This window comes from Lates calcarifer, linkage group LG11, assembly GCF_001640805.2.
Source record: "Lates calcarifer isolate ASB-BC8 linkage group LG11, TLL_Latcal_v3, whole genome shotgun sequence".
In the NCBI taxonomy this organism is placed as follows: Eukaryota; Metazoa; Chordata; class Actinopteri; family Centropomidae; genus Lates; species Lates calcarifer.
In genome coordinates, this window is record NC_066843.1 from 20920235 (window position 1) to 20938012 (window position 17778).

The following is a 17778-nucleotide window of genomic DNA, read 5'->3' on the forward strand; positions in this document are numbered from 1 at the left end:
TTTGCAGGAAATGCTAATTTAAAATGTGAAGATGGTATCCTAGTGATTATGTACAGTAATTAAATAATTAATTAAAATATCCCCTGATGATATTTGACCAGTCCTCTCTACCCTCCACTGTAAAATGAAATTAAACTGCCCAAAATCATATTGAAAAAGAAAGTAGACAATTAGCCATGACAACAAGTTCATAAAGTAAGTTGGAGGTTCCTTTCTGTCATACCAATACATGGTGTTATGACTCATTCTACCCAAATTAGATCTCAAATAAAATAACTTGATGGGGATTGTGTCTGATTGGAAGGTATGATTTGATCATGTAATATCTGTAAAGATCGATATAGTCATGGTCTATATGGACAAAAATAAAATGTGCCTTGCCTTGCTGTAAAGTGTTTTATCAGGTTAACACTGCAATGACTGCTCTTTCTACAAAGGAGTGAAATCTTAACATGTAGTGCATGTTTTATCAGGTATTATAGGGGCAAAATAGTTAAACCTCTGAATACCTGCACAGTATATTTTTATCTGTATTTCCCTGTGCAAGTCACTATAAAGTGGTGGAATAAGTATCGATGTCCTCCATTTAAGTAAAAGCAGAAATACCACAGTGTAAAAACATACTTGGAATGGCTCCTTTCAGTGTTATATTATTATAGTATCTGATAATTATTACAGATGCATCAACATGTAGGCAGCATTTTAATGGGTGGTCATTTTGGAGTCACGTACATACTATACTACAGGCTGTAGACGTAACTGTCAGGTAAATGTAAGTGTAGGTGTAAAAGTGGATTTTGAGTTAAAATTATCAAACTTCTATGCAAGTTCAACTTTAAATGTTGTGTTTGTTGTTTAAATCCATCAACATTCATTATATCAGTAACTTTTTACGAGACCCCCAGGGTCCCCCCAGTGGAGGTCGTCCTCCCACCAATAGATGGCAGTCCTTTTAAAACAGAGCTGAACTTAGAAGCATCCATGCTGTGACCTAAGATTTAGATAGAAAGGAAATATTTGTAAATACGAATATATGCATATCTATAATGCTTGTTTGTGGCGTGCAGATTTGATACCACAGCTTTTTTTTTTTCATTTTTGTTTAGTTATTCCTCTCTCTTTTATGTTCGTTTTTGTTTACAGCGCTGACGCTGTATTAAATGACTATATATCCTTCATGTGCTTGGGCTTGTTAGAAACTTGCTTTCAACATCATGCAAAGTCATAATAAACACAGTAGCGTACCGGATGTTACATAGAGAGGAAGGGCTTGTCCTCACATGTGATTAGTGGGTGTGTGTTGTCTTCCCCCCTCATTCAGTGCGACGTTTTATTAAAGTTGTAAGATGGCGACGGTGCATCTGAGGATCGGGGATCTAGTGTGGTGAGATAACCCTCTAAACATTGTTAAACGCCTCCATTTTTGCTAAATGAGCCTCCATTACCTGCAGCAGAGTTGTATTAGTTAATTTAATGCCAATGTCTCTTGTTGGTCGTAACCAGATGTAATTCATGGAAGTATTCGCGTACTAGGTTAGTTGATGGTCAACCCAAACAAATTGCTAACCAAGCTGACTCAGCCAACAGCCGTCGTTAGCTGCTAGCTAGCGAAGAACAGACAAGGTTTAGACTTGAAGGAGATAGTTTTTCCGGACACATGTCTGTTTGTTATGGATTAAATTCTTGTGAGGATGTGTTTATCTACATAGCTTCACCAAATACTTTACATTTCCTAACACGGTAGAAATGTTGTGGTCGCTGACAAGCTTTGCTAGTACCGTAGCTTAAGCGGATCTCTGCTGTAGGTGGCTGTGCATCTGCTCTGCTTCCGTGTTAACTGTAGCAGCTCTTTCTACTCTCGTTTGTCTGTGTTGATCTCTGTGTTGTTTTCCTTAGAGGCTGGACTTTAGGTCAGTTTAACCCACACATCTGACTTACTGTACGGAGAGTAACGTCGAACCGGTCGTCCCATGTTCGTTTTGTAGCACCAGTTTCATGATGGTATTATCTCCAACACTGCAAAATATACGGGAGAAAGTAGGGCAGGATGCTTTGTATATGAGCAACGCGCATAACGAAACATTGTTGTGCCTTTGTTTCTTAAAACCGCATTAATTGGTAACTCAATCAGCATCGGTTTGTTTTCTCTTATTACGTCTTGTTGTCTGCTGCTTTGCATGTCCTGTTAGTAAACGTGAGTAGTTGTCAGGCTTAAATTAAAGCTGACACGTGAGGACTACTAAATAGTATTCAACTTAATATGTGACCGACAGACACTGCGAAATCATGTCATGTGGCAAGAGGAAATGTTTGTATAACTTCTGCGAACATAACGGCAAACTAAGAGCCAAAGAAAGAACAGAGTAGAGCCCTATCAACACTGACAGAGAAACACCATGGGATAATCATTTATCAACAGGATAATAATATTAAACATCATGAGACAACACTGAACTTCCATTGTTGAATGCTGAAGGATTTTGCTATTTTTGTCCTCTCTCTGTATTCCAGGAGCGTGATACAGTTGACTGCAATTCTGCTTCTTTTTTTTTACCCAATATTTGTAGCCTTAAATTGTAACAAGCTGGGTATTGTTTGAAATTTTTGATACAAATTCAGATAACTGTGATTTGGTACAGATCCAAAGAAAAATATACTTTTTCTATAAAACACACACAGTCCAATATTATGTAAGCATAAGTAGTTGTTTTAGTAATTTTTAATCATCTAAAACTGCCAATTGTTTGCTTTCAACTGTGCTATCAGCTGAATAATACTCTGGCCAGTTATTTCATGCCGCCTTTCTGGACTTCCATACTCAGTTCTTTGGACGCGCTGGATGAAAAAAAATGTACTTTCTTGCAAGGCAGATATTGCATGGCTAAACGTATCACTCTTATTTCAGGGGGAAGCTCGGTCGTTACCCACCATGGCCAGGAAAGGTAAGGGGTGATGACACTTAAATGGCTGTTACAAATAAATTCTACCATTTGCATGACAGTTCTTATGCTAATATTGCACCAAAACATTTATTCACATTTCAGATAGTAAGCCCCCCAAAGGATCTGAAAAAGCCCAGGGGCAAAAAATGCCATTTTGTGAAATTCTTTGGAACTGAAGACCAGTGAGTATATATTTTAAGGTGCCTGTTTGGATTGACCTCGCAATGCTTTGTCCACCAAATGTGTAAGAGCTGTGTTTCTGTGTGCATATCCAGTGCCTGGATCAAAGTAGAACAGCTGAAGCCTTACCACGCCCACAAAGAGGAGATGATCAAGATAAATAAAGGAAAGCGCTTCCAGCAGGCTGTTGATGCAGTGGAAGACTTCCTCAAGAAAGCAAAGGGAAAAGAACAGGTGAGGGGGGCTGACTCCTAACACTTACTCCAGCACTTCAGAATGGATTTTGCTTTTGTAGAAAGTTTGTATTTTTCTTTCTTATCCAGAAAAAGCCATTCAGAGTCATTCTCTTTGTACTTTAGCTTGGTGGTTTTTATTCCAATGCATGGATTTCAGGCAGGGGGTGTTGCAAAGCACACTGCCGTCTCAGAAAAAAATAGTTTACAGGTTGAAGTGCAGTGGGCATACCATAATGAAAATGTATTACACTGAAAACACTTGCAAATTAAATAATCTAGGAAAACCCTGGGCATCACATTTTGATGAGATGTAACTTTGTTAGAGAATTTCAGAGTAGATCTGTGTGATTGGGATCAGAAAAATACAGATTCCTGTTTAAAAATGTACAGAAATAGGGATCAGGAACCCCTTACTGACTTAACTAAACAAATGCCTGTGTTTTTGGTAAATTAATTTATTCAGACAGGTTGTCCGATTATTGTGCATCCCTTTAATCCACTTGAAAGTACTAGATCTGCCCTCTAAATGCTGATGATTCGATGATTCATATTATCGATTGAGGAGCTAACAATAAACATCAGCATCACAGATGATGATGGGCGCTGAACTGCGCTGTAGGTGTTCTGGGCGGTGACCATAATTGTGGGTAGCATGTAGTGTTTTTTGTAGATGAGGTGGTGTAGACCATAAACTTCAACATTTTGCATCTGGCCCTGGCACCATTGTCTGAAACACACCTATGTCATACATGATTTAATGCTGATTTATACCTGCAAACATTCTGCTATGTAAATGAGATAACACAAGTTTTTAAGGTGTCACTAAGCCTGTCTCATTTGGAAGTCACAAGGTACATACGCAGCCTATTTTGATTTTCTATTTAATAAAACATATGCCTAAATGTATTCTTAACAACTGCGTATGTTAGATAATAATGTAATACTTATGCAAATAATAATGATAATAATACAGTGTAATAGTAATAACATCATAAATACTTTATGGTTTTATGTTTATTAGTCAGTATAAGAGCGCCACTACAATGATGTTTAAAGAGATACAGTTTTATCTTGTTGTCAAGGTACATATGACAGTTAATTGTAATATTGCCCAGTCCTGTTGTTAGGCCACCACAACACGTAGCATACACATAGCAAATACAGCACACTTGAAAGCAATGATTATTTGAACAATCCATCAATCTGCTGATTTTTTTTCTGGATAATGGCTTAACCATTAGTCAGTGATATAATGAAAAGAGTGCGTCCCAAACAGCTTCATCATTATGCAGGTTTTGACCAACCAATAATCTAAAAACAAGCATATCTTCACATTTGAGGAGCTGGAAAGATTTGCATTCTTGTTTAAAGACAGTGCCAGAAACAATTAATCTGCAAAATAGTTGCAAAATAATGTTTGATCAGCTAGTTAGTTAGTTGGTTCATCATTGCATTTTTAGTTTCCACCAAAGAAAATGATGGAATCAAATGAATGAATAATGAGGTGAGACTCCTCTCAGTGAGTCCTGACCTTCCAGAACTCTTTCATGGAATACTCCCAGGTATCACATCCAGTCTAAGCAAATATTTATTCAGGTGGACACATGCAGACCATGTGTCCACCAGAATCAGTGCATTCAAGCTTGGGAGAAAAACATTTTCTCAGCTGAGTGCATGGAACCTGCCTGGTCAAAGCTTATTTTAAAGCCATGCTAAATTCAAAAAGTTATCCAACTGCTCACAACCTGTCTAATATGATAGAACTACACGATAATCTTTGTTTTTGACAGAATTCAGATGGAAAAGGAGACTCAAAAGGAAAGAAGACACCTAACAAGCCACTGAAAATACTGGAGGAGGATGATGAGGATCTCAGTGCCTTGAAGGACCCCTCTGAGAAGGTCAGTTGGTCACTGACAAGTTAAAAACTTTATCCATCATAAACATTCTATCATGAGTTAAATAGATTGTTGTACAGTATTTAGAAAAGACAGAAAAGGTAACAAGTTGGAAAGCTTCGGGGTGATGTGTTGTTAAGTTCTTGCATTAAAAAAGAGTCAAATCACATTCTGTCACATTTCATCACTCCATTTTTTCTATGTTGTGTTTTCTGATTAGTTTCTGTAGTTCAGAATTGGAACTGTCATTTTTCACTTCATTTAGTTCTTTAATCATCTTCACTTCATAAAATACATTTTTACCTGGTTTTATGATACTTTCAAGTAGGACATGTCAACATGGGTGATACCTGCAGTCTAACAGCAGCAGTGGGCTGTGAGGCTAATGCTGTCAAATAACTGCTGTCTGACATCCAGTATATTACATAAAGGGTCAGTACACCCAAATTACAAAAAACATGTTTTCCCTCCTATCTGTAGTGATATCTATCCATGCAGATCAGTTTGGCGTTGTTTGATCGGGTTTGAGATGCCTGTGTGTTTTGGATTTCTGCCTCCACCCTAATAGAGTGGAGGTGATTGGAATTCACTCAACATTGTCTCCTCCATGTATGACAGAGAAACATCCCCCACTACAGCAGACATGGACTTCTGCAAATTCACCCTTTGATTTAGAAGGTGAATATGTGTCTCTCTCCTCCTTAAGGACTTAACTGACTCTGACCCCGAGCCATCCACTATTGAGAGGCTGGGGGCTGGACCTGGCTCAGGATTCAAATGGGAAAGCAGTGTAGGTGAACCCCCCCCCACCCCCTTCCCACCAAGCCTGCCTTGCCTTGCTGTTTTTCTACCTGACCTTAACCTTTGGCTTTAATCACCAACAAATGCAGACCTTTCCCTTCTGACCTGTTTGGTGCTCACTCTTGACTACTGAAACTCTTTGTTTGGCGTGTGCTCTTGAGATGGTCACCAACTCTGTATGTGGAGGCCCAGAAGTAGGCGTAGGTTTGGTTGAGTTGACCCAGAAATATGGGATTTCCTGGTTGGCCTCCTGCTTTTTATCAGCAGCCTGCTCCTCAGGACCAGGGTTGATGACCACCCTTGGATAGAAAACTCTTAAACCCTTAAGGGCACCAGGTTTGTGTATGTGTGTGCGTAAAGAAACATTCCACCTCCAAATAAAAGATAAGTCATTATCATTTTCTTTTATATCAGTGGAAACATTTTCACAACCATCAAAAATGGTGAGTTTGCTGCTGGAGTTACAGCATAACCACATTGGAATTCCCAAAAACTGCATAAAATGATGTGCTGTGAGTCCCAAGGGCTTAAATTGACATCATTTTAAGTAGTTATTCTTCATTGTGGAAATGGTGCGCCCCCCTGCTTTCTAACTTCTTTGTAATGCAGTGTGTCACTTAATCAGTAGAGCTTGCACTGCCAGCTACTGCTGCTCTCAGCCTTTTTCATGGGCTGTTGGGTTGCAAACAAAATCAGCCTATTTCCCAGTTGTCATTCTATGTAAAACATCTACAGTAATGCATATTGTGGGGAAAAGTCTGTGCCTGATTTGTGGTCGTATTCTGCTGCTTTAGAAATGGAAATTTGGTAAATTTTTGTAAAAAGACCAAAATGAATCTTTAAAAGCTTATAGCTGTGCATTTGGGGGTCATACAAACTCAACCAGTTTCCACTTGCATTGGGAGAAACAGACGGTGACTGTCTTTGTGAGTTGAACTGATGATTTTAATAGAGAGTAGCTACATCTGACGTTTTGCTGTCTGGTTTCAGAGGACTCATATTCAGGAATTCTCTTACACATTTTATCTTACTTTAACATTGCTAAGCCCACACTTTGATGAGTAATAATAATTGTCGATAACTGTCACTTCAGGTCAGTAATTCTACTCACTATATTAAGCACACAGCAGTTGTGTCAGTTGTAACACTTTGCTATTGGTGCATCTCTGGTTCTTTTGAATAATAGAAACTGTGTTCTTGCTCTGTATTGGTGAGTTTTCCAACCAATGTGGCTGAGCTGAGAGACTTTTTTTTTTTTTACCTGAATGAATGCACTGCAGGTGAACACACGCAGGGCTCTCATTGGTTATGGAGTTTCTATTTTACTGTAGAGTTTTGAGAGAATTGACAATCAAAATTGTATTCATCTGGAGATGAGAAGAGTTTTGATTAGCCTTTTCATCATCAACACTTCAGGGCACAATCCAATTTTTAGGCCACAGATTGAACCACTCCCAAATTTGTCACCAGAAACTGTAGAAAATCATGGCACTTTCTAAAAAGACCATGATGGGAGCTCTGATGTGTCAGCACTGTGCTGTGTAGATTCAAGCGTTTCAGCGCATTATATTCTGACAGGTCAGTACATATCCATATGCAAAGAGAGCACTGTCCAACTGAGCTCTTCTTCTGTTGCAGCCTGTGAAGGACGACCCACATTTCCATCACTTTCTACTCAGCCAGTCTGAGAAGGTATGAGGAAGCATGCTAGCTCAACATCGTCACTTCTGCACCATATCATCATCATTTTTCCTTTTCCTTTTCATATTCAGCCAGAGAAATAGGTTTTACATTGTCTGTTACCTCTTCACATCAGGTCTCATTTCATCTTCCGTCTGAGACACTGGCCCTGTTCATAGCTGGCATTAACGTTCATCTCTGGTGGGTGACGCATTGAGATCCAAACCAATCCCAATGTGGTCTGAGCGATCTTTTTAAAATTTCCATTAGACTAAGCACGCAGAGTGCATTGCTGCCTCCACCGGTTAAAAACAACGTGTTTATTTGCATATAAAGCAGGGCAGTGAGATCTCATCACAAGTGGTCACTGAAGACGCATGTGGAGATGTATTCTAATGCCAGGATGTACAGAGAGCTCTTCACCTGCGATTGTATCACCTGTCATGAACAGGGCCTCTGTAGGCTTGTGTTTGTCTGAATGTGGCAGTGTGGCTCTGATTTGATTGGTAGAGATAGCTAGAGATAACATACCCAAGCTGAGTTTCCAGAGGCAGTAGTGTTTTCCATGGCACGAACCACCCCCTGCCCACCTGAAACCCACCCCTAATGTATGCCTGTAACAGTTCAACTGAAACAGCCTGCAGCTAAACTGGCAAATCCTCTTTCTTTGTCAGCCTGCTGGGGATTTGTTCAATGACATTTCTACATTCAGCACTAAATGTCCCTGGGGCACAGATCCATGTTTAAGTCATTTTTTTTAAAATACCAATGAAATAAGACGAAGCAACAAAATATACAGAAATAAGTGAAATTATAAAGCACTTATCAAAAGTAGTGAGAACGATATACTGATCAGGTATTTACGAGATGTGACTGATCTGCATTTAGTGCTGTTTGTTAGTAATGTAGTTAGTACTACTTAAGATACAGAGAATCTGATGTGAACTTGGCATTACAGCATGACCTGTGTGTTGAATATATTCATCTCGTTGGATTGTTTTCTCTCTGCCCACAGCCAGCCTCATCAATGGAACCCATTAGCAAGCGCCTGAAGATCATTGAGGAGGTGAAGTAAACAATTTTGCTTTACATTCTAAACTGTATTGGGTTAAATAAATACCATATTATACACAGTGATGTAAGACTGATACTGACTGTATTTTTTATTATGCAGGACACAGGGTCAACATCTATCCAAGCAGCAGACAGCACAGCCATCAATGGCAGTATCACACCCACAGATAAAAGGTATGAACACATCCTCACGGCAGCATTACATGAGCACCATTATTAAAATTACTTACTAAATCTAGCTAGGAAACAGATCACAAGGTTAACACCTAGGATTGTTGTCACTTTGTTGTTTATTGTAACTTAAACCACACACATACATATGAATGCAAATTTTTCATTGCATCAGTTGTTTGCTCATGTTTTGATTTGTTTGTTTTTTCTGTGGACTTTGCCCTCCAGGATAGGGTTCCTGGGTCTGGGGCTGATGGGTAGCGGTATTGTTTCCAACCTGCTGAAAATGGGTCACGTTGTCACAGTGTGGAATCGCACAGCAGAAAAGGTGCATAATACAACGCACAGTGACTGTCACACAGGACACTACATCATCTGGTCTGAAATCACTGATCACATGAGTCTCACTAGCATCAGTGACATGTTGCAGTGTTGATAATGTGCTGATTGATAATGTTTCATTTGAAACTTACTCTGTCTCTACTGATGTTCACTGTCTTCAGATTTGACCACTTGAATGTCTAGAATGGGATCAAACATTTTCTATGACTTCACATCCAAATGTTTAAACTGTATGTTTAAAATGCCTTTTCATTGTGGATCAACTCCACAATGAATATTGTTTTCAAGCAGCATTATGTTTATTGTAGTTGAGGTGGGCAACACTAATCTGAGGCCCCGTTTTTAGTTTGAAAAGTCTGGGGTTGTGTTTTAGCCTAGACGAGCAGAAACAGAGACTTCTGAAAACAATGACACAAACACCCATGTTTGCTTCCTGATTGGTTCTTATCAGCTTTGACCAGGGTCTCGACTACCAGTTGTTAATGCGTGGATAAAGAATTCCAAGCACTCCTGACCTCAGTGTCTTTGCTAGCAGCTGTTGTGCAGTTAAACTCATGGTCTAAAACACAGTTTAAAATGACAAAGTATTAGTGTGGATGTAGCTTGACTTTAAAAGATTCTATGTCGAGTTTCTGACCTCTAGTACCATATGGAGCAGTTTTGTCTGTCTCGCACATGCATATACATTCCATGGTCTCGCGCTTTTCCAGGGATCTACTGATGTCAGTAATGCGCCAAGAATCACTGTTATGTGGCAACAATGATGGATGTAAACAATGCTGGATTTCAAACACATAAAAAGTCAGCCTCTTGAAACCTTTGTGTGTATCCTTGAAGTCTAGCAGTGTGTCAGTGTGTAAGTAACACTGAATGTAGACATAACTTTTGTTTGCAAGAAAACTCCACAGGGCACCTTCTAAAAAAAGGGTGGATATAGTATGTTGTCAACCTGTAGAATGATCATGTAAATTTGTGTTGGCGTGCTGCTAATGACTCCTACCTGCTGTGTTCCAGTGTGACCTGTTCATCCAGGAAGGGTGCCAGATTAGGCCGGACTCCTGCAGAGGTGGCTTCCATGTGTGACATCACTTTCTCCTGCGTCTCTGACCCAAAGGCTGCCAGAGATGTGAGTATCATCTCGACTGCAGTAAATAGCCTCCTCTCGAGGTATGAATCACTGGCTTACAGGGGAAAAACATCTCCATGTCTTTTGTTGCTCTGCAGCTGGTATTGGGACCCAGTGGAGTGCTGCAGGGGATCAGGCCAGGCAAATGCTACGTAGAGATGTCCACTGTAGACCCAGAGACCATCACAGAACTCTCACAGGTATACACCAGGACACACACACACACACACACACACACACACACACACACACACAGACACCAAAGTCTGTATTAAATTGTTATTGATTGTTTGAATGTTAGGTGATCACGTCGCGGGGTGGTCGGTTCCTAGAGGCTCCAGTGGCAGGAAGCCAGCAGCTCTCCAATGACGGGATGCTGGTCATCCTGGCAGCGGGTGACAGAACAGTCTACGAGGACTGCAGCAGCTGCTTCCAGGCCATGGGCAAGACCTCCTTCTTCCTGGGTATGTAGGGTGTAATGATGTTTACACCTAGTAGGTTTACACCAGTAGTTTATATGCAGCATACAGATGAAACAGGCTTCACTGTTCACTGATACACTCGTGATAGTTCTACCAGAGTTGGAATGAACACAAATAAACAAGGTTATCAAATCCATCCTTGTCCATAGAATTTTGCAGAAGAATCAGACTGGTAATGTCAGGTTTGTTTTTCCCCATATTGCCAGTTGAAATACAGAGAGGAAACTTAATCTCTTTGCTTTTTCCAGGTGTGTCAAGACCTGTGACCCCACATGTAAACAATTCTGACACGTCAATCTCACACACATCTGACAAATGAAAAGATCTAAGCTGTAGTTTGGAAGACCATCAGTACTAACAAACATCCATTGGTAAATGGAACTGTATTGAATTAAAATCACGGCAACCAACATCTTGGCTTGTTTAAATAGAATATCAGTTGAAGACTGATTGAATATGGGCAGTTTTGTGTCAAATACTTGTTGATGGACTGTGTCTAGATTGTAAATCTGATGACACAGTGTTTCTTGTCAGTGAATGACCGTTAATACACTCAATGAGCAATCTGAGGCTGCAGTGTACGGAGGACCACAGAAATTATAATAAAGCATTTCATTAATTAAGAACTAATTGTAAAAAATAGGCATTAATAAATTTGTGTAAAAACAGATTTATTTGATATTAAGCTATAAATAAATAAAAAGACTAAAGTACAAAGTATTTCATCATTTAATATTTTTATAGTCAATAGGAATTATAAAGAATTTGCAAATGAATATGTGTGTATGTGTTTTAAGGTGAGGCAGGGAATGCAGCAAGGATGATGCTGATCCTAAACATGGTGCAGGGCAGCTTCATGGCCACCATTGCAGAGGGGCTAACTCTGGCCCAGGCCACTGGCCAATCACAGCAGACCTTCCTGGACATCCTTTGCCAGGGCCAGATGGCAAGCACCTTTGTGGACCAGAAATGCCAAAGTAAGTTCACACAAAAGAAGTTTAAATGAATTTGTTTACAGGGATGCAAGTGACTTTATTTTTGGAAAATGTTGGGAATGTTGGGTGACGGACGATTCTCTGCAGAGATTCCTAGTGTAGTAATCAGTGGGGCCACACATTAAATCACATGGTGGTTTACTCTTGTAGTTGTTGACTCTGGACAGAGCCTGACAGAGCAGCACCACTCTCTCCCTGCACTGTGTAGATCACTGGGGCTTTGGGAGGAGTCTTTCATGTTACTGATGTTATATTTTTGTGGACTGTTACAACACAAGTTACACTCCTCAGGTAAAATGCCAACTTAACATTAATATTAGCAAGGGTCACACAGCCATGATGTAATAAAACAAGTTGCTTTTAGATTTTTGAACATGAGAGTAATTCTTAAATTGACCTCCATTACTTAGAATGTGGTTCAATCTCATGCTTTCTGCAGCAGCCTAAGTATGTCAGTTGAGAAAAGGCAAATGCCAATCTCACTGAAAATGACACAGGCTGAATTGGAATTACCTTGTGACAGTTGTTTGACCACAGCGTCTGAGACAGCCACGGCCAGAGCAGTTTTCTGTCTGTCCTTGCATCCCGTTCTTGTGAACGTGATATCTCAGGAACGCTTTGAGGGAATTTTTTCCATCCACTTGGACTCGAGGGTGAGCTGATTATAATTTCGTGGTTAAATGTCAATGGTCATGGTCACAAACAGAAGGGGAGATTGTGATCGTAAAATCTGCATCTTGACTGGTTGGTTGAGATTGGTAATTCTAGTTCTTGTTGTCATATCTAAGGCCTGTCTTTTAGTTGGCCAAACAGAGATTGTAATAACTGGAAGGAGAAGAAAAACACATTAAACACCCCGCCACCCCCCACTCTGTCTCCTTTCTCAGCCCTGATGTGTTTTCTCTGTCATTGGCTCACCTGCACTGTGCTTACTGCTTGTTTACTGTATTCATTTGTTCATTTCTCCTTTCAGTCATTAATAGTCAAATTTGAGGCTTGAGGTCAGGCTCATGATAACTATTCTTACTGCATCTTCCAGATATTTTACAGGGCAACTTTAAGCCAGACTACTATTTGAAACATATTCAGAAGGATCTGAGGCTAGCCATCTCCATGGGCGACATGGCCAACCATCCAACCCCAATGGCTGCAGCTGCCAATGAGGTAACACTATGTGCTTTTATGAATCTATTTTTTCAGATGTACACTTTTTTTTTGCTATTGTCTATTTTATGCTTTTATTCTAGAATTTCTAGAAAGTCCTGGAAAGTCTTCACAACAATAAAGTTGAACGTTTTTTCTTTTTTACTTTTAATTGATAGCCAAAAAACTGTCTGCCTCCTCTAAATACTCAGGTGTTTGATTGTGTGGTAGGGTAGATTCAGCATGCTGTCAGAGACACACAATGGATCCATTGGGAAATACTATGGTTTTGCAGATTAGTTAGTAGAGAACAGTGTGACTGACTACCTTGAAGGGATTGGGGCCAATACACTTCATCTGGATTGCTGGATGGTCAGATAGTTTGAGAAGCCCCCTCCACCCACGCCTCTAACATCAGACTAAAGGGGCCTGTGGTCAACCATTTCTGTATCTTTAATGTAATGACTTGGTTGTATTAGGTTCATGGACTGAATCACCACAAGTGGAACATTAGGTTCATTCATTAGTAGAAAATACAGCGGATCATGTGTTTTGATTCATGTTGTCTTTCTAATGTTCCAGTTCTAACTTTCCATGAAATTTGGCGTGGGTACTGTAAATAGGCCTTTTCACAATTATGTCTTGTTATTGTAGGAAAAGCACACATGTAAATAATAACCTCACCAATGGCCCTGTTGTGTTTAAATGTCCCAGGACCCTGAAACTGAAGCAGTTAAATGGAATTGAGCCACCATCAGTTTGAGTATTTACTAGAGCTGCAGTGATTAGCTTATTAATCAGTTAGTTGAGTGAATGGAAATCAGTTACCAACTATTCAGACGACCAATTGATTTATGACTTTTTAAAATAAAAAAGGAATCAAAGCAAATATGCCAAACAATATGATGGTTCCATGTTATAATAACTGAAACTCATGTTTTTTCTGTTCCTGTGCAGGTTTACAAGAGGGCTAAGGCACTGGACCAGTCAGACAATGATATTTCTGCAGTCTACAGAGCCTACATTCATTAGAGAGGGTGTGACCTATCCTCTGGACCACACAGTCTTTAATCCCTTCTTATTTCTCCCTCATCATTTACTGAGTTTGTTTATTTTAAATTCTAATCATTTTTATTTCATTTTGCCCCAGCACCAGCCATGTTCCCCGCCCCACAGGTCATGGGATGTAATTCCTTTTTAGAGGCAACCTTGAGCATTGTACTGACTGTAGCGGGGGAATATACGCTGTGAGAGCGCTCCAAACGAGGCTGTACTACTGTGCCGCCGCAGTTTGCCGCGGGGGGGCAGTTTGCCTGGTTTCTGACGACTCAGAAAACGGTAGAAGTAACGCAGGGTGTTTGGCGAGGATGTAGGGTCCAGTGCTACTGTGAAGAGCAGGGTGTCCCACTCAATCCAGAGAAATTGCTGTCAGGTTTTGTGGATGTAGAAACCCTAAAGATTTTGTTTTGTTCATGTGCAAATGAAGAGTTTATTTAATTGAGTGTGATATTTGCTTTTCTTTTTAAATGTCCAGAATTCCATGAGAAAAAAAACACCAAGAACATGCCACTGCATTGCCTTAATATTGTGCCCCCTCAAGTCTTTCAATAATAGATGTATTTATTTATGTTTCTTTCCAGGTCTTCTTGGTGCAGTTTGTTCATGGCTTGTTTCTGTATTTGATGAGATGATGTATGCTTTTATGTTGGTGTTAATGATCTTTCTTGAACAGGTTAAGGACAGAGCAACAAATGTGTTGAGGCCTTAAAATGCAGTAATAATTGATATGTCTCATTGAGACTTGAGATTTCCACATTTGAAACCCTTCTTTTTTTTGTTTGGAAGAGTTCTCATTCTCATCTACTGTGTTTTTCTTTTTTAATATATTACCCTGCAACTAGGTGAATCCACTTTTTGAGTTGTGTTTTAACTGAAGTCTAATTAATCTCCAGGGTCAAGATTTCTTTTTTCTTTTTCTTTTTTTCTTTTTTTTTTGGCAAGTTATGAAAACTGTGTCTGGGTTTGGGAGGCAAAGTTTAGATCATCATTGGACAAAATGACACAATTAAAAACCAAACTACTGAAAGAGTTTTATGTGGGTTAGTGGTGGAGAGGGTTCATCACTGTTGAATAAATACAACACCCTCAGCTCCACAGTCAGCAGTTGATTTTAGTTGGAGCATTATTGACAAACTGTTACATCAGTCTAATATATACACACACACACACACAACTCATTTCTGCTGAACTGTTCTCCAGTCAAACCAAATGTTAACGTGGATGGTTTTTATTTTTAATTTATTTCTTGCTTTGTCGTCAAAAAGATTTTAGGTCAAATAAAAGGAGGGACAGAATGTGGCCACGTGACAGTGGGGGCAATCTTAACTACATAGTAGAGGTCCTCACGAGTCCAGTGGGTTTTTAGTATACGAGACCTGTTTCAGGTCTGGAACCTGACTGATAAATTGGCCAACCAGTATTATCAGCTGATATAAGCTCATGACAGATTCATCACACGTGTTGACTGTTTATTAACATGCAACATCAGTACAGGAATACCAAAGAGAGGTTAGAGGTCATTTAAAAACCATGGCTCCATCACAGAGTCACAGTCCTGCTCACACTGCTTCAGTAAACAAATTTAAGGGGAAGTGAATGGTACCTGATATAATTTCATCACATTTTTTTTAACTCAAACCATTCTCTTCTTGAGTCCAAATTATCTTTAGTCTAATCAGGTCAGGTAGGGTCATGCTCTGTTACTGAAGGTTTCAGCAGATCTATAAAAAATGTGTTTTTTTTTAAACCAGGTGCAGTGCAGGAAAAATGTCTTTTAAAGTTCATTTGTGCACACCAGGTTTCTTTTGGGGCTTGTTTTGGATAGGGGCTAAAAATTTTGGGCCTGTGAAGACCTCTACTACGTCGCCTAAAACATACCCTGTATGAGTATGCAGATGCAAGTGACAATGCCCAACATATGCAAAAGAAACACGGCACGACTGTGTACGCTCAGCCAGAGGTGTTATGTCCCTGAGAACATGCCAACAGTTCTGTTACAGCCAGATACTCAAACTGGACTTGTCAAAGATCAGACAGAAGCACAAATCATAAGACGGCTTTAATGTGTTGGTGCCTGTTAGAGCGCTTCAGTCCTCCACTGAAAACTGCAGATGGATCATGACATATGAAATAGTCTGTGTTGGCATACTTACAGAGTGAGTTGCAGGGTTTATGCCTTGTTCCTTGTCTATTAAGTTTGGCCAGCTTCACATCAGCTCTGATCTGTCCTGCATGGTATCAGGAAGTAAGTGCAGAAATGGGTCTCTCGCAATGGCAAATATTACGACAAATCTGTTTTGTGTTTTCCTACGATTCTAAAAGAAATTAGAGAAACGGCATCTTGTGAAGGAGCACGTCAATACTTGACCCCACAGACTCAGTGACTTAAACAAGAGCAAACTGTAGCCCTGCTGTCCACTATGACATGAGGAAAGAGAGCAGAACTTTGATGGAGAGTGTGCACCATCAGAAGACCCAGAACTGTAATCGCTTCCTTGCAGAAAATAAAACCTCATGGCGTTTTGTTCCTTTACAGTTTTGATGAGTTGAAACTGTAAATGAAGACGTTCTCATTAAACAGAATCATTTTGTTGCATGTTAAGAATCCAGCATCCCATTTTAACAGATCTGTTTGCCAAACAAATGATGTTTAAGGTTTTTAATTTACACACTAAGTGTAAAGAACTGTTTTTAGAAGACAGATGTAAATAGCATATTAGGTTGAGTAGGGTTTCTTTTCTATCTACAATAACCAGGATTAATGAAATCAACTTCTTTTGGTTTTGACTCTACAGAGCGACTGTCTAACATCTTTGTGTCTTAATACTGTAGATTGTTCAGTTAAAGTGTAAATGGTTTATTAATATGTGGCTTATATAATCTGGCTTATTATCACATTGAAATGACAATGACTTGGATCCTGTTAAAGAAAGGAGGGTGTTACTTTGGTTTTGGGGATATTTATGATTTTGTGTACATGTGGAAATATCAAGACTTTTGTGCTGTTTAATAAATCCTCTCCTGATTACTGACATTTATGGATGTTGAATGACTGATCTGGTTTGAGCTGTTGTTCAACATGAATCGGCCAGACTCTCGATACTTTGTGACTTCTGTGGCTCTCAGCCTCAAGTTCATTGATAGTTGCTCAAAACAAACCTTTAAAAACGCCGCACAATATATAGTTACATTTTTAAAAAATCTTATTAAATACCTAAAGAGCTGGTCACTGTAGTTTTTAACAAACTTCACTCAAACAGGAGGACAAAATACATATTCAGCAGTGGATTAATCTACATTTAGTCTCGTGAGTACTTCCACGAGAATGAAATGTAGACTTTGGAGAATATAGCCCTTTGAGTGGAGTAAAGCCTGTATTATCCATTGTCCTCATTGAGGTGAAGCCTTCTGGAGGTATGTAGAGTTAAGATACAGTGTAAATACTGGTACCCATTTTTTTTCCTGTTTCAATTTATCTGGCTTCACTGAGCCTAACATCTGCCATCCTGGATCCCCTGTACCATGGACTGGCTCAGGTAACTCTGGGTTTTCCTATCCAGCTAAGAGTGTGTTCATGTGACAGAGGTGGGGTTGTTAATTACAAGCAACGTCTTCAGAATGAATGAAGTGCCAAATATGAGGTGAGGTG

The 17778-nt window shown here is 39.6% G+C and overlaps 1 protein-coding gene across 1 annotated transcript; it reads left to right on the forward strand.

Moving 5' to 3' along the window:
• The first annotated feature begins 1264 nt into the window (after nt 1-1264).
• Nucleotides 1265-17163, forward strand: glyr1 (glyoxylate reductase 1 homolog (Arabidopsis)). The gene is given in 17 exon segments (XM_018697898.2): nt 1265-1384; nt 2906-2942; nt 3045-3124; nt 3218-3356; nt 5149-5259; nt 5963-6046; nt 7696-7749; nt 8753-8803; nt 8912-8985; nt 9211-9310; nt 10339-10359; nt 10361-10450; nt 10549-10650; nt 10752-10914; nt 11730-11909; nt 12967-13091; nt 14028-17163. Coding segments are annotated over 17 exon segments (1524 nt in total). The 5' UTR covers nt 1265-1346; the 3' UTR covers nt 14103-17163.
• Nucleotides 17164-17778: the final 615 nt, after the last annotated feature.